This window comes from Rhipicephalus sanguineus, chromosome 10, assembly GCF_013339695.2.
Source record: "Rhipicephalus sanguineus isolate Rsan-2018 chromosome 10, BIME_Rsan_1.4, whole genome shotgun sequence".
NCBI classification, from domain to species: Eukaryota; Metazoa; Arthropoda; class Arachnida; order Ixodida; family Ixodidae; genus Rhipicephalus; species Rhipicephalus sanguineus.
In genome coordinates, this window is record NC_051185.1 from 41,754,747 (window position 1) to 41,772,087 (window position 17,341).

The 17,341-nt window shown below is 46.6% G+C and overlaps 1 protein-coding gene across 1 annotated transcript in view; it reads right to left on the minus strand.

Moving 5' to 3' along the window:
- LOC119406357 (HEAT repeat-containing protein 1-like) overlaps positions 1-11,775 on the minus strand; it is a 93,526-nt gene extending 81,751 nt beyond the window's left edge. Inside the window, exons 1-8 of the mRNA XM_049420057.1 lie at positions 11,691-11,775; positions 10,684-10,857; positions 9,145-9,360; positions 5,720-5,860; positions 5,439-5,466; positions 4,692-4,793; positions 3,790-4,042; positions 2,336-2,433 (exon numbers count right to left, since the gene is read on the minus strand). Of these exons, the coding sequence (XP_049276014.1) occupies positions 2,336-2,433; positions 3,790-4,042; positions 4,692-4,793; positions 5,439-5,466; positions 5,720-5,860; positions 9,145-9,360; positions 10,684-10,832 (987 nt within the window). The 5' untranslated portion in view covers positions 10,833-10,857; positions 11,691-11,775. The remainder of the gene's footprint in view (positions 1-2,335; positions 2,434-3,789; positions 4,043-4,691; positions 4,794-5,438; positions 5,467-5,719; positions 5,861-9,144; positions 9,361-10,683; positions 10,858-11,690) is intronic.
- Between the last annotated feature and the right edge of the window lie 5,566 nt (positions 11,776-17,341).

Consider the following 17,341-nt stretch of genomic DNA (forward strand, 5'->3'; position numbering starts at 1 on the left):
CTGCACTTATTTTGCATAAGTACAGCACAAAAGCAGCAATTTTCGTCATCCTGCAACTTCTTTCACGATGCAAATGCGGCACAAGACCCGCATGTCCTAATTAGCCTGAAACGTGCTCTGCACCCCTCCCTATTACTACTGCCACCACCACCACCCCCATGCACATGTGACAATAATTTTCTTTACCCTAACAAAAATTTGCCGCACCCACTGAAGCCTTGGTCACCTACAATGCAATTGTGGATGGCGACCATGCCTTTTCAAACACCCGTGGCCAAGGAGGTGTCACAGGCGGTGGTAAAACGCAAATAGGCATGAAGCGTTCTGGCTTTCCAGCCGTTACTGTGCGGTTCGCAGTGATGATGATCTCGGTCTGGACTGCGCCGCCTCGTTTCGGTTGTCCGCGAACGTCGTTTGCGCTCTTTTGCACCACACATTTACGGCACTTCGCGCTCGGCGCACTCACAGAATCGTCTTAATTAACTGAGCTGCAGCCAATTATGACTGAATTAACAAGAGCTTGATTCCTTTAAACAATGTATATGCTGGCCGAAACCAGAGAACACGTCCAAATTGCCCGATTTCCCATATTAACAAGGGTCGAATTAACCAGCTTTTACTGTACTGCCATTAAACCATTTTGTGCAACTGACCACCCAAAACCAGACCGGTGCTGCTGTACCTTCTGATTCACATGTATGTGTTCATCAAGCATAAATGTAAAGAACACTATAAAAAATAAAATAAATAATAAATGGTTACTTTGTCATATTCACTTCAAAAGGTTGTGCCAGGCACACATTGTGGAAATTGTGGAGGATGCTAGGCACACATTGTAGAGAGTAAAACTGTACTAGATAAGAGGGTGCTGTAGTGGTACAGTCAAATCCCGCTACAATGAAATTGACGGGACGTGCGAAAAAGTTCGTTGTCGTGGAATTTTGTTGCAGCGAAATTTCATCTATAGACCACAAAAGTTAGGAAGATCATGATCATGACTCATCCTTGGTCCCGGCAAGTGCATGCACTGTCCTTGCATTTAACTTTCGCTAACTCGGACGTACTTGGCCGCACACCGAGTGAATGTATTTCTCGCGTATAACACGCACAAAATATCAGAAAATTTAGCGCTAAACTCAGGGTGCGGGTTATACACGAATTTCAGTGTGCAAGTTGGCTTCACGGTAAGCAAGGAAGGTGGCTTTGCGTCAATACGCGAGTTGTACACGTGGGTTATACACGAGCAAATACTATATGCTGGCTACCCTCGAAGCGTGCCGAGCGCGTATCGCCGCGAAGGAGCGTGCCAAAGTTCGCTAAAGGCTAACTGAAAACGAAGTGCCGAATCTCCGCTCTACCACAGTCATAAGCGAGCGAAAGGAAGCCGAAACGCTCGTGCCATTTTACGACTTTTATTGCCTTTAATCTTTCTTCCGGTGTGTTAGCTGCGTACTTGAGCGTATTCGCTATCGATGATCGCGACGATAGCGACCGCGGCTTTCTGCGCAGTGGTTGCGGTAAACGGTAGTTCCGTTTTCAAATCTGTGCGCGCTGCCGTGCGCGTGCCTTCTGAACTTCGTCGTTGCTGTCTGCGATCGCGTCTATGCGGTTTTGACCACAGCGTTGCTTTGAGTCGGTGCACGTACGTTGGATGCGCGCGAACTTTCGTGGTCGCCACGATAGCGTCGACACGACCACATTTGTTCGCAGCGGTTGCGGCAGAATGTAGTTACGCTTGGACTAGGTACGCGCTGGCGCGGCGTGTGCCTTCAAAATGCCGTGGATGTCATTCACGATCGCAGGGCTTGTGACGACAAGCAGAGTTTTAGTTCCTGAGAACGATTCTTCCGCGGCCCGCACGCGCATCAAACCGCCGGCAGCATTATGGCAGATGGACGATCTGACGCGGCATCTAACTGGCGAATAATTTACCGGGATGTGTGGTGTGGTGGCAGAAAGCTGTCTCCGATGAAGACACAGGTCTTGCGATGCGACACAAGGCTCTGGCGACGAGAAATGGTAGAGTTTCTAGTGCGAATTTCGCGACAATCCTAGGCAAGCCCCTTTTCCTATGTGGTGGCAATCGCGAAACTTAGTTCAAGCGGAAATACCCAGAAAAAAGTATCGTTGGACGAGAATTTTTCGCATGGTTTCTATGGGCAGCTGGCGGGGATTCCAAAATTCTTCGTTGCGGAAATTTCGTTGTAGCGGTATTCGTTATAGCGAGATTTGACTGTAGTAGTACTATATATAACATTGAGGATGACTCTGAGTGAAAGCAGCTTCAGTAATCCATTTAGGCGTTTAAAGGAGGCACAGTCACTCCATCACTCACGCTTGGGCATTTCCTGATGTCTTGCAGGGTCATCAGCACCAATAGGCCAGGAGGCCACCTGACAGGCTTGCACCTGAGTTGCCGGGCGCCTTCATACTCTGAAAGTGAGAAAAGAAAAGTTGCACAACCGTAAAACAACTCGGACCTGTGCAACACAGAAATGCAAATCAAGCAAATATGTTGTCTGACATTGTTTTGTAGATCCATGCAAAGGTAAAGCCCTGCGCAATACCGTGGAACTCACCGTTCACCACACATTGATCTACCAAATGCTGCACCACTGCAAGTGTGCTTTACCTAGCTCCCCTACAATCACTTGTGTCATTGAAGATAATTGTGTCAATGAAAAGGCACTGTTCTTGCAGATGCTGTCCAATGGGAATCGAATCCAAAGGGCAGTGCAAACAATTGAGAAAAAGTTGTCAAGGTGTGTGTCCCAAAATATGGATGGCTCGTGAAGCAGAGATATCATTTGTGCTCCAAAATGATGTATTTGCTTAGCCAAGCTTCATCGCAACACAGCCCTGTGATGCGGTGAACAACTATAGCGGATAGAATAACGACCGTGCAGTGGAGCCTACTAGCTGCAACTGATCGTTATTGGAAAGAGGACTATCGTGCTGCTTCAAGAAAGCAAAAGGCCTTCAGGTTCATTAAGCAAGTTCACGAAGGCCTTGGGCGTCAATACACAGGCTAACTTTCCTAGCTAGAGAGTACAGTAACTAAAACCTCGATTAACGAGTACTGATATAACGAATTATCGGTTATAACGAAGTAAATGAACAATAGCCTTGGTAATAGCACAGTGATACGAATGTGTGTTTATAACGAATTTTCGGATATAGCGAAGTTATTTTTGTGTCAGATGTGGCTTTCTTATAATGAGGTTTCAGTTTATTGCCCTTGTTACAACAATACGTCATTGATATTTTCTTGCTGGTTACACTTTCTCCCTATATCTCAAGGCAAAAGCGTCATATGCCTCATGAAACAGAAAAGGTGACCGGCGAAAACACGAATGGTACCGAAAGTAAATAAAGCAAGAAAGCCTGAAGCCTCCCACATGCCTCATGGCTCGATGTGCGCAAGCTGCATGTTAACTTTGTTCCCTTGTTTTTGCAGCGTGCGTGCACAAGCTGCCCATTAAACATTCACTTTAGCTTTGGCGCGTGTGCATGATAATGCTTAAAACTGGCACTCGCATGACCCTCACTTCGTTTTTGCGAAAGCAAGAAACCGACGCGACAAAGACAAAGAAGACGACCCCGGCCCATGGCTTTCGCCTGCGAGTTATCTTCTGTGAATGCATAAGAGACCCTGCAACTTTTTGTTAACAATATCTAAGATTTTTCCAACAAAACAGCGCAAAGAATAGTGAAACAATTGCAGCTTTCTCTCGCTTAGTCTTCACAGTGCCTGTAAAAAAGAAAACCACTGCGAAGCCACCAACTCACCTTGGCGACTCGGACGATCAACTCGTAAGATTTCTCGGCTGAGAACCGTGCGCCGAGCCAGCTGGCCAACCACGAGGTACGTGGCGGCACGGTGGTCGGGAATGGCCGAAGATGCCAGGCCCTTCAGGATGTACGGCAGCAGCATTGCCACCGTCTGGTCCGTGATCTTCTTCATCGCCTCGAGTGTGCCCAGAACGGTGGAAGCATACAAACCGATGGCAGGACGCAGTGCCACGGTGTTTTCAGAGTGTACCTGTACATTGTCCCAGGTCATCGTATAGAGCGTATGTACAAGCACACCGTATTTACATGATTGTGAGTCAACTTGAACACAGGTCGACCCAGCTCAAATCGCACATTAGACAAAAAAAAAAGGAAAAAAAGCAAGCACATTCCAGAACAGAAATTTATTTATGCAGTCGATGGACTGACTACATGTGCTCACTCGTCATCGTCAAGCCAGCCCTCACCATTAACTTCAACGCCCAGACCATGCTGGCCTTGAAGTGCCCCCCAAACAAATTGCTGCTGGGCCACTGTTCGTTGTCAAGAATGCCACTCCTGATTGAAACAGCTGCTCTTCCGTCAATGATCGACACCCCATAAGAGCCGTGTGTGTCGTGTCATTTTTGAAGTGCTGATCGTTGATGGAAGAGCCACCCCTCCAATAAGCGGTGATTTCGTAAATGCTGAAAAAAAAAATTTTTTTCTTAAAAACAAGTGCGTGATATAATTTATTTCACTGATAACAATATCAAAACAATGGTAACCATTCATGACGAAACCCTTATCTATTACTGCTACGAAAGATACTGAAGATTCATAATATCAGCTGACATACAATGACAAAACGTGGTAATCTTCCCTCGATCATTCAAGTTTCTCTTTCACGTTCTCCTCACCTTTGTCATGGCAACAAGAAGTTCACAGACAAACTTGAGGGCACCCGGGTCTCGCGCACACTGTGTCACCAGGGCAGTCTTGGTCAACGACAGGCCGGGTTTCTAAGGGCAAACACATGCATTCAATGCACTTCGCCTAAATAGCTCCTCAAGAAGTAACAAGTGATTGATTGATTGATTGATTGATGATGATTGGTGATGATTGATTGATTATTGATTGATTGATTGATTGATTCATTGATTGATTGATTGAATGATTGGTTGGTTGGTTGGTCTGAGAGCAGCAGTGGTTAATATATACATGGGTGGAATCGAAGAAGAACAGAGTAGAATCTCCCCAGAGGGGAATTGTCAGATGGTAAGTAAGCATTATTTGCCATACCATTATTTAACAGCAACTGGTAATAGTAGCCGACATTAGCCAGTATTAATCATCATTTAGCCCACATTAGTTATCATCAACCAACACTTGCAGACATTACAAGTTTTTACAAGTTTTAAACAGTGATGGTTGTGTGTGAGTAAGTAGAGGGCTAGGACACTGGTCTTGTGGCAACTGTAATCCCCCACTTTCTTTCTGCAATGACTCTTCTTTCATTACGCTGTCATGCTATTACATTCACACACATTTCCCTGGACATCTCGCCAAGGAACGTACATTCGTGCATTAAATAACAGCCATGCGCTCATCGTGTAGACACAAGTTACAGAATTTTCAGGCGGTTAAAGCCAACCCACTGTTCTCACCCAGTGTTCCTCGCTACCTGCAGTACAGCTTTAGGAAGAAAGTGCAAGGAAATGTTCGTACAACACAAGCCCCAACTAGCACAAGGCTACTGTTGGGTGAGCTTTGGAGATGTAGCGTCATCAATTTGCCATGCAATTTATTTTTCTTTGCGCGAGGTAGCAGCGCACAGATACGCAACATGAACATTTATACAAAGGAGCCCAAGTAAACAGGAAGTGAACATGTGTCCCTAACTTCACTCGGTACCAGTCACCAGTATGCGCAGACGAAAACGCCTAACCTGGGACAGTGAAGCCAGTGCCACTTGGAGGTCTTGCTCGACAGGTCAAGCAACTGCAAGGCGCGAGCAAAGACGCGCGTTTCGTGGAACGGTAGTATGCAGCGGAGGAGTGCGTCCACGTTGTACTCGTGCACATGGAACCTGCGAGCAGAAGAGGCATCCGTGAAGGATGAGGTAACAACTTCTTTTAAGCAAAGCTTTTATCATTCACAGATTTCGGCATCGTATGCAAAAATACATGCCTGCGAGCGCAAAGAAATGCGGCCATTGAAGGTGCGCCAGTTACACATCATGGCTGCATGCATCTTGTAGAAACAAGATGTGTAAACTTGTAATCCTCTTGCAGAAACATACTAGTTGGTGCCGGTTACCGTCCCCTTGAAGTGACCGTTCCAATTGTTGATAATCTATGCGAAAGCATTACTAATGCCATGCAGGAATGTTCAACTAGTAATGTTTATCTGCTTGGTGACTTCAACTTCCCCCAAATCGATTTGTCATCCTTGTGCAGACAGGTGGCCAATTTCATTGAGTTAACTCTGGACTTCAATCTTTCTCAGGTAATCGATCAACCCACCCGTGACACCAACCTTTCAGATTTGGTACTAACTACTGCAACTGAAATCGTGTGTCCCGTATTAATTTTCAGAGATTAATTCGTGCATCGAAACGGAATGAAAAACTAAGAAAAAAAAACGATATTGTTTACTGGAACGAAAACATAAGCGAAACGTTATCTATTATTTGGTTCCGGAATGAAACTGAAATTTTTTTATTGGTTTTCGGTTCAAGGGAGAAGTTGGCAATCTGGAACAACCGAGGTAATGCAATGTGAGCATTAATCCATACCTCAGCGGAGCGCGCATTTTGGGCAGGGATTCCAAAGTAAAGATATGTTGAATTTTTGTGAAAAAGCGAAAGAGTGGCAACCGGAGCTGTTTATATTAATGCCAGTGGATGTGCAAGTCGCACAGGCCAGCGTGGAGTTCACGTTCGCGGTGCTGAAGTTTGTTTTATCAGAACAGCGGTCTCGCACATCGCAGACTACGCTCGATGACGTGCAACTTCTGAGATCATGCTCATTCCCTTGACACAAAGCATTGAGCCTGCTCAGAGAATTCATAGTTCACTAATAAAAATGTTAATACTATGTTTTAATGTTACTTTAAGTTCAAATTTTCGTATACAAATAAAACCGTTACGAACTGTTACGGAACATTTCTTTCCGTTCTGGAACAGGAACGGAGTGGAACTTTTCTGCGGAACAAAACTAAAACCAAAACAAAAAACATTTCGTTCCGGCACCCTGTTAATTTCTCACGGTTTTAGTGACCATAAACTGCTTCAGTTGACACTCCAGGTACCCGTTGCTTACAAATTTCAGTATAAAAAGTTCCGAGCTGAAAACAAAGGCAATTACGTTGCCATCAACACCGTACTAGAATCTTTCCTCAATGACTCTTTCCTGCATCGAAGGTGTGTTGCTCATATGCATATTTGTATGTGCCGTTTTCAGAAGATTGACGCCCTCATGATCATGGGCTTGTCAGTGATCAGTTGTTTCTGATATGGCAAATTGATCTTTTATCGAGGCGACTTGTAATTTCACACTGCCCCATTTCATTGCTGCCTGGACATGAATGCATGACAGTCATTGTTCCCTACAGCAACTGAAGTGTTGTGCTGCTAAGCATGCAACGAATTATAACGAAGTAAATGAAAAATAGCCTTAGTAATAGATACAGTGGTCCGAGTATACGCTTATACAGTGAAACCTCGTTAATACGTACCTGCCGGGAACGCGGCATAACTACGCACTAAACGGTAGTACGCATTAAACACCAAGTACAAATTTGCATCTCCTAGCGTACGCCATCGCCCAAATAAATAGAGTGCCACAGCAAATATTGCCTAAAGTACCCACCGCAAAGCCTTTTCTTTCCTGGCACACTCGCACGACCGCGCGATAACGCGTAGTGGCGACGCCGAAGAGCATTTCGAAACTATTGCAGGGTCCCTGATACGTGGTCAACGCAGTGACCGACATAGCGACAGAAGGGACAGTGTGATTTCCGCGGTATATGTGTGTGCGTCTAACCGCGATCTGCCACTAAACGAAAACTGACAGTTCCAGTGAAACGCGGTACGGCCGCGTGGAGCCGGGAGTTGATCGTCTCCCGCTAGTTGTGTGCAGCGCGTCGCCTACTCGGCTCACGCTGTCACACCGGGCCGCTTGCTGTGCCGCACGCGCGCATTTATCGTGGGAATGTCGTTCGTACCCACTTCGCTCCAGATCGTGCACAGATGCGGCGAGTAGCTTGTTCGGTTAACGCAGCGATGACGAGCTTCATGCAAGCGATGCGCACTCCGCGATTCTCTAGCGGTCCTGGCAGCGGTCGGAGGCGCGTTGTGTGGTCGCCTAATAAAAGCTTGCAGTATGGTTACAACCGCGCTACGCTTGCAGTATCGTACACGTGCGTTTAGTGTGATAGCGTCAATGCAGCGAGGTTTCTCGGCGCCCGCGACCCGCAACGCTAACTACGCAACAGCGATCTGCTTTCGTTTCTACAAAGCGGTGCGCGCCTTATGACGGCTTAGTAGCGTTTGCTGTCGGGCTGAAGTTCTTCGACGTGGTTGAAGTTCTTCGACCCTACCCGAGCATTTGTGCCATTAATTCAACTTCAGCCTTGAAGACGGCCGCGCACAACGAAGCGGCAGCGATCGGCGGCCCAGCGCGTTCAGGTTGTCGCCTATTAAAAGCGTGCAGTGGGCTTAAAAAGTAGCGCTGCGCCGCACGCGTGCCCGAGCAGATAGCTGAAGATACTTATTGTGATAAGGTTGTCGGCAATAAGTCATGTCGGCGCGTTCGTCGGTGGCCGCCACTTCGCCTTCGTTCTTTCCCGATGCTTACCCGCAAAGGCGTCGCCGCAATTGCGCGGAAGTCGGAATCGGGGATCGACTGATCTGCGCACTTCTCAAAAAGGCGGAAGACCTTTGGCGGCACATTCTGGCGTCAGGAAGTTGAGCAGCACAGTAAAATTTTATGGCACAAAAAGTTATCGCGGTACGCAGGGTACGCACTAACCGGTAGGCATAGGGCGAACCACTACGGCTTAAGCGGTCAGCGAATGCATGGGCTCTATGGGACTCGGTCGGGGATTCGTCGCAGCTACGTTTTAACCGTTAGTACGTTTAAAGCGGGTACGTATTAACGAGGTTTGACTGTAACGAATTTTCGGACATCACGAAGTTATTTTCATGTCAAATGCGACAATGTTTAATGAGGTTTAAGTGTATTTCAATAAACTTGTACTTATGGTGAATTCAAGAAATTGCATAATCTTCTTGTGGAAATCCCATTCATTACAGAATTCGGTAAACTTCACAGAAAATTCAGGGAATTTGCAGGTAAACCACTGCCTCACCTGTAAACCAGCCATTCGAGGGCTTTGTGTGCTGGCCGTAGCAGGAAGTGAGGTGACAAGAGAAGCAGGAACTGCTCAATCTGGCCATCAAGGATGGTGTTCTCTTCCCGGCTCTTGACAGCCCGCTCTAGGAACTTGGCACTCTCCGAGAAAAGGTTCTCCTCGAAGTGCGAGAAGGCCTCATTCAGCGTTGACAGCTCCTCTAGGCCCGTAGTGCTGAAAGATGTGTCAGTGAAGGGTGACATTAGTCAGTGCTGGTGCATTTGAGCTATTTGCACGGCCACGTGCACAACACGGTGCCACACGCAAGTCTTTGGAGAGGCTCTTAGTGCTCGGCAGAAGAGCTGTGCGGCATGATGTGATGAGAAGAACAGGTCGGAAAGGTTTCAGCTAAGGGAAGAGAAGGTGCAGTCCTTGCCAACTGACGTGAGCGATCCACTGCAGGGGATTTCATTTGCCACGGTGTGCCGCTGCTGCGCATGCAGTCGTGGGTTCAATCTCTAACTTGTAAAATATCGCATAACAATGTACTGGGACCTTTGAGGTAATAAACACTATTTTATTTTTATCCCCAATTAAATAGACGTCTTATTGAGTGTTTTGCCTGATGTACGCTTGTGCCTATGTTTGTGTGTGTATACAATACACAAACAAAATGTAAAAGCTTTAGGGGGGTTGAATGCCCCAAACTACACCCCCTGGCTACGCCAGTGAACCACTTGCTGTCTAAACAAAATATAATCGGGCGAGTTGGTAAAACAGTAGTGCAAGAAACACAAGGCACAAGACAAATGGCAGCAATCTTGCATGCGCCAAGTCTTGTGTTGCGCTCAAAATCGTCAAACAGCTTCACACTTCAGAAAAACAGGGATGCCCCAAACAGGCCAACATGCGGTAGCTCGCCTGACCATTTCCACATTCTGCGAAAGCACCGAAGAAGCTGCGCATCCATCAAAGTGTGTGTAGCCTCAACGCCACCTGGACGAGGCTTTGGTTTTCACTGATAAAGTTCCTTTTCCATCTCTCATACACATCACAAAATTTGTAGTGACAGCTCAAACCAAGACTGCTTTGTGTCTAACAGGTGGAATATTAGCCAAAGTGAGTACTACCACTGCTAACGAAAGGCCGTTGAACAAAAAATGTCGGTGGAGTTGACATTCCAATGAGGGCACCTGCTTTCACGAAGGCAGCTTCAGCTTTCTGTAGCAATGTTTCTTATGTACACGTATAGGTCACTCCCCCACCAATCGGGGAAGCCTATTCTCATCCCCTCCCCACTGAGGATGGGGGAGTGAGCAAGGCTTACATAAAAAGGCTGCTAAGGAAGAAGACTGCCTTGATAAAGGCAAGTGCTCTTGCCAAAACACTGGCTTCAGTGACATTTGTTGTTCAACGACGTCTCATCACTTCAAGCCTCTATGTTCCCCTAAATGCCTGTCTTGCTTGGATTACAACTACTGCTTTATGCTGTTACGATTACCACGACTGTTATGCCCCACTTCAATACAGCGATGAGAACAACGGGCAAAAGAACGCTTACCAATGGCATACGCAGTGTCAGTGTCGAGGGCAGCCGCTTCACGGGGATCGAAGAGGAACGAGACGCGGGTTTTGGTCTCCTTGAGTAGCGACGTCTGCGGCGTTGCAAGCTTCTGCAACTGCCGTGCGAGCGAAGTCTGCGCCATGGCTGGCCCTCAGCGGTGCGTTTACCTGGATAATAGTGCGAGGGAACACTGATACAACCTGAAATGTACTAATACTACGTACCACTGGCACTAAGAGTACCACAGCACAGCTGACGCAATGTTTAAAAAGCGAGAAGCCTCTTCAAAGGCATGTTTTTCACTGTGGTGCGAGGTCGAAGACAGCCAGAACATGGAAATGGCGTGAGGTCGGTAAATGAGCGCAAACCGCAGTGTTCACAACACGCACAACTCCGCTAACGGAGATCGCTGCATCATCATGATCGTGGTGTGACGTAAACAGCGTGCACAAAATTGACAGCTTGCTTTGATCACACTTTCACATTCACTAACGTGGACAGTTGGCATAACCGATCCCCTTCGACGTGAAGAAGCTCTTTGCGTTGACAAGTCGTCGTGCTGCGCTACAAAGTTGGCGCTTCAACAACACAAGTGTTACGTTATATAGCAATTCTCAAACAATCGCAGGCTACAAAACGTAAAGGGTAGTCACATAGTGTTTCTGCTTAACACCACATATCGATCAGAACGCTACTTCATTACTTTTCGTTTAGCACGGAGCCATCACTTAGGCGCTTTTACGATGCGCACTGGGTACGTGATGAAACCACAGCCGTAAGGTGACAGCTCGCAAACAGCCTCATCGTACTCGCCGTAACTTCTACCATTCCGACCTCGGCTGCAATTCGCAATCATAACCGAGGACTGAATGCAGCTTCAAGGAAATTTTCAGCATTTAGGTCACACAGCAAGGCACCAAGTTATAAATTGTAGAGAGCCACTTACGCTATAGGCGTCAACAAAAGCTAGATCGGAACAGAGAAACCGCGCTCGGCTTACCTTTCCAAGATATAAACTGTCGTAATCAAGTACCCGCAGAATGATTAAATTAGAGATTTATTATAAATTACAGAGCTACACAAGCGCACGCACGTGGGTAGGGGCTAGAAGGGGAGGTGTGCTGAGCGCGGCGGCCAGCCATAGGAGAGGGGGTCCTCTTTCGCGTGATCGCCGCTAGGGCACATCATAGCGCTGCCGTCTGGGGCGCCGTCAGCGTTTCCGCTGGCCGGCGGTTTGTAGTTGTGTAGTTTGCTGTGAACTGTTGGCGTGTGCTGTTGTTTCATGAGTGCTGTGTGCTGGCAAAGATGCCGTCTACCTTAAAGAAAAACTCAGCGTTGGTGCTTCGTGCCAGGGTATGATTCCGGCTACAGATCTTGTTCGGAAACAGTGTCCCTTTTCCGTGCACCGACTAGCCAAGAACTGTTCTTGAAGTGGGCACGCACCATTCCGAGGGCTGACAAACCGCTTGCTGTTTGCGCAAAGCATTCGGGAAACAGTGGAATGAATGACAAAAAAGTGAAAAGAAAAAGTTTCGACAGATCCTACGCGTTGTGGGAATCGGTTTCATGCGAAGCAGTCAGCGAGTACTTCTATGCTGTATTTATGGGCTTTAAGCCAAGCGTTACGAAATGGATCGACGTGTTCTCGTGAGTAGTAGCGGTGTGCACATCGTGGGCTTACCAGGCACGTCCACAACATCGGCATTTAAAGGGTAACTTATGGTATGACGTAACGTCAGCCCTCACGTTAGACCATACGTCAGCATTATCGAAACTAATTAAGTGCACTTCATGGTGCAGTCGTGTGAATATCACACGTAACTTTTGTTAATGTATTCGTCCGGGGCGAACAATGTTTCAATACAGCTTGTTGAATCATAGGAATACAAATGAAATGTTTATTAGACTGCTATAAAAGCGGAGCCGACACTGGAACCACCGGCGTTAATCTGATATGACGCATGTATCGTAGGAGTACATATGTAGTGCTTATTGCTTTCTTGTAAAATTAGATAGCCCGCAACACAACCGCAATCGACGTTGCACCGACATTACGCCTGCATAGGCTGTTTTTCCAAACCAGTTTATAGACCTGGCGTGGCTCTGTGGTAGAATACCTGATTGCCACGCAAAATACTTTGGTTCGATTCCTGCTGGATCCGAATTTTTACTCTTTCCATTCGTCGGGTCAACGCTGCCAACGTCGGTTTTTCTTAACGCTCTCGCATTTAAATTACCACTGTCTGTTCTCGCCGCCGCTGGGTAGATATAAACTGTCAATCACCTGTGGCGCATACCCGTACACCGTGGCCCGTGGTAAACGGGTATGTGCCACACGTGTCTGGAGGAAAGGGTTTGACGACGCACTCGACAGGATTTCCACGTTATCATATCATGGCCCCACCGTCATATTCGTCAAATCCTCTTGCCCTCCCATGCCAATTTTGGTCTACACCAAGTTAATGAGGCGATCATGAGAGCACCCAGGCGTAGGCGGCTAGATAGATAGATAGATAGATACGTAGATAGAAACGCTCAAAGTGCCAAAGGTTCGCTAAGAAATGCTTCGCATTTATTAAAGCCTTGCGTGATGCGAGACAAGCCACGAAAACGATCAAGTGCATTCTGTTCTACACAATAAAGTTTCTTTACCTAGTAATATGTTGCATTTACTTATTTGGTTTCTGAATTGAGCCTGAAAAGACTACCGAACGTTGTATTACCATGTATGCCACGGACTAATCCTGATTCTGTTGGCGTAAATCAAATGTTACCTGCTTTCGCACGTATTGAGGCGCACGAATAAAATGATCAGAGCGCATTGGAGCATAATTAAGCCCTGCTCTCCAGTAGTAGTTGCTTGCTTTTCGTCGGAACATAACTCGGCTCTGTACCCCGTATTTCAAAACCGCATGATAACAGTAGCGCAATACAAGCTGTGCGCTGACCAAGGAACTGCATTATCAGCTAAAGTTTTATTAATTTGGTAACGCATTTCCACTGAAACATTCTCCCTGCCGAGAACGGATAACGGCCACGTTCGCTGACGGCGCCCCTGACGACAGCGCCGCCCCACGGCATTCACGCGAATGGTGGCCAACTTTTGCCGCCCGGTCATCACACCTCCCCTTCTAGCCACCCTAACGTGGGACGCTCAGTACGCCGACATGTTTTGGCTGATTCCAGAAACGAACGTTCGGTGTCGCTAGTTGTCATACCGTAAAAAAATCGCCCGCAGAAAACGGAACTGCGGCTTATCTGCGCCTTATAATAAAGAATTAAAGTCGTACAGCAAGGTTTTGCAATTATTGATAAGCAAAATCACTTGTCGAGGGAGAAATCCGTTTACCGATGACCATTTAATTAGCTTGAAAACCACCGTAGGATCTCGGTTGCAGAAAATAAAAATAAAAGTGTCTGTTCTCCGAGTGAATACGGTTTTTATCGGTTTACTTTTTCTGGTGCGTAGAGGCACGCTCCGGTCTGGTGCTCTGCCACGCGGAGGTCTCTGGGCACTCCTTTCAGTCCAGAAATAAAGTATGTATTGCAAGGATTGTTCCATTTCTTATGGAAAACTGTTCTTTGCAACCAGAGGCGCCTTATGAAAACTTGGCTAATGGACAAAATTATGAACAAAGTAGAAATGACAAAATTACAAAGCAGCACAGCTTTCGCGTGGTATAACTCGGAAGTACCCTCGAACGTGCGGTTGCCAGAGGTGGTTTAGGCCTCACAATAAGCAAGCAAGAAGAAATCATGCTGACTATATACGTGCTGGTAAAAGCAAAAAACGAAAGAAAGCATTTTAGTTTGCCCTAACAATTGCTCACGTTCGAACTGTACATGATTATGTGTATGTATAATTCATATACAAGGTGCTTCCGCGCCATATCCACATGATCTGCGGCGGCCTCTTTGCGCAGTTAGGCAGGAGGGGGGGCTGAAAAGTCAACTTTTGAACTGCTGCACCAATTTTGATCAAAATTTCAGGAACGGCTTATCTCATGCTATTTATTTCGATGGTCACAAAAAAATCAAGGTTACCTGCTGCAATAATAGGGCCTTGCTCTTCAACACGACTCTGTTCTGTGACAATTGCCTCCAATCGTTTTCAATTTTCGCAGCTTTCTAGCGGTGAATGTTGCTCACAACACGTGTGGTCACAAAACAGACCAATCGCCGATCGCATTGAAGTCGCAGGAGAAAGAACAGATAAGCCGAGTAGACAAAAAACACAGCGGGAGTAATTCAGAATTGGCGCGAAAGCAACAGTGGATGGCCACGTGATATGTTTCCGCCAGTTCTAGAGCGACGCTGCTGTCTCCGTGGCTAATAATGTACCTTTTTAATTTGTTTGTTGGTCCTCTGGTGTACTCTTGGCAGAAGGTCTTCCGTGTCTAAAAGGCGCCAAAAACAAATGCTCTAACACGGGCATTCAGATCGTGTTCGGATACTTGCCCGCTTTAACGCGTCTTGAAAAGGGCGTTTCAGAGACGCTTTCGACAGCAATGCGTGCTACCATCTTGTGAAAAGAATTCGTTTTATTTTTTCCTGCTACACACATAACAACCAAACATGTGTGAGCACGTTCTTTAATGAACCAGCAATCCAAAACAGCTTAAATTTGAAAATGCAGCTTTTTTTTTCGAAAATCGTTTTTTTAGCCCCGCATCTCCCTGAGGTGCGGATAACCCGCCTGTTGCAAATAACCACCTGCTACAAATTACCCGCCTGCGGTGACGTGATCTAGCAAGCTCTATCTCCCATTCTTTGAGGGCACAACCTTAAAAAGGCCACCCAGGCACGATTCGGCGATTCCTCTCTAATCAGTTTCGTGTGAAGACTATGTAGTGAACTACAGTGATGCCTGAAATATACAACATGGCCTTGTATCTGTATAGGCATGTAGTCTGGTGTCAGCTGGGTAGGAAAGGCATGTATTTCTGCAACGCGCCCACAGATATGGTAGCTTCGCACAAATGGACTCTCGACCAAGCATGCACGTGAACAAGGTACGACCTGCGGTTTCTCGAACTGAGGAGAGTTACTATCGCAACGACCGGTCATCAGTAAGGTGAAACAAAGCTGTCTCACGGCAGTGAGGAGGACGGTAGCGAATGACATGACATGCCGGTAGCGTACGTCATGAAACCTTTCCCACAGTCACGTCGGGCCATACCGCATAGTAGGGCTTTTTTTTTTCATTTTTTTAATCCCCATCCCCCTACCTCTATAGGGCGCTTAGCCGTGTCGCCTATAGGCAGACAGAAATTAGCGCCCTTTTCCTTTTCCTCAGAAACCACTCCACACATAGGGTCCACGGTATGCGGGTATATGCGCATACCGTGGACAGGTGTTTCACAGTCTACATAAACCAGGGCAGCTAATATGTACATCGAACACTTTATAAGACAATTTGCGTGATTTAAATGAAAGAAAGATAGTTAGTTATAGTTGGAGATTTTAATGTCGCACATAAACGCTTGCATATGCACTCCTGTGAATGAACGAGCTGTAGTCCAATACTTCTCGTCCCCGCAAGAATAGTCCAATGAACGCTGCTCACGCTTCGTTTCGATAAAAGTTACGTCTGTGCTGTAACGTGAGTGCCGGCGTACGTCAGAAAATGAGCTACCCTTTATAAGCCAGCGCAGTTAAAGCGCCTGGTAAGCCAACGATATGTACGCAACTACTGAATAAACACAAAGACGTCGATTCAACTCGTAATCAGCTCAACCAGCGGCATAAGTATAGCTGTACTTTGTGCATTGATTAAAAAAATAATAAAGTGCCGTTCACGCGTGATATAAAGTGCAAGATAAAAGAGCCACACGGATAACTTTCGCCTTCGAGTTATCATAGGCCAATGCATGAGAACCAAAAAACTATTATCATCACAAACGGGTATGTGCCACAGGAATTGGGTAAATCCCACTACTCACCACTGGTCCACTAAAAATGAAGAAGGCAGCAGTTAGCCTAACGAATGGCTGCGAAGCGACGGCGACGAGCCGAAGACCCGAGTACGTACAACGACAGAATACTAGGGAACGGGAAAGGCAACGGCGGCTGCGAGAAGACCCCGTAGCGACGGAAGCCTTACGTTAACGACGGCGGACCGTAGATTTACGAGAAATGCGAACGCTTGGTTTCAGCGCGAGGTTCTGTCTCTGCAATTTGGACTTCCGTGTCGTGCCTGTGATTTCAACTCGAACCTCTCTGCGCTGACAATCAATGAAGAAACAACCTAGCATAACCTAGCTCATTACTAGCAACGACGTAGAATCAACCTAGAAACACCTGCATCACCTAGCTAAGGCCTAGAAACAACCTAGAAGCAAGCAAATTAGTCTACAGAATAGTTCAGTTTCGCTGTTTCAAGCCTTACGTGGCTTAGTGCAAAGCTTCGCCATTTTTTTTTTCTTTTATATAATTAGCTGTCATGCACGCCTGCAACCGCTCCTGTTCCATCAATCTTATCCTTTTTTCTTCCCCCTCGAGGCACGTAGGATGCTTCAATACCAAGCCACCATCGAGGATTCCAGGCACCGTATACGTGCCAACAGCAGCTTGCATCATTCAAGCGAAAATAGCGGAAGCTCGTTCCTATAGATAACAGCGAGTAAATAATAGATCAAGCGAGGAAGCCGA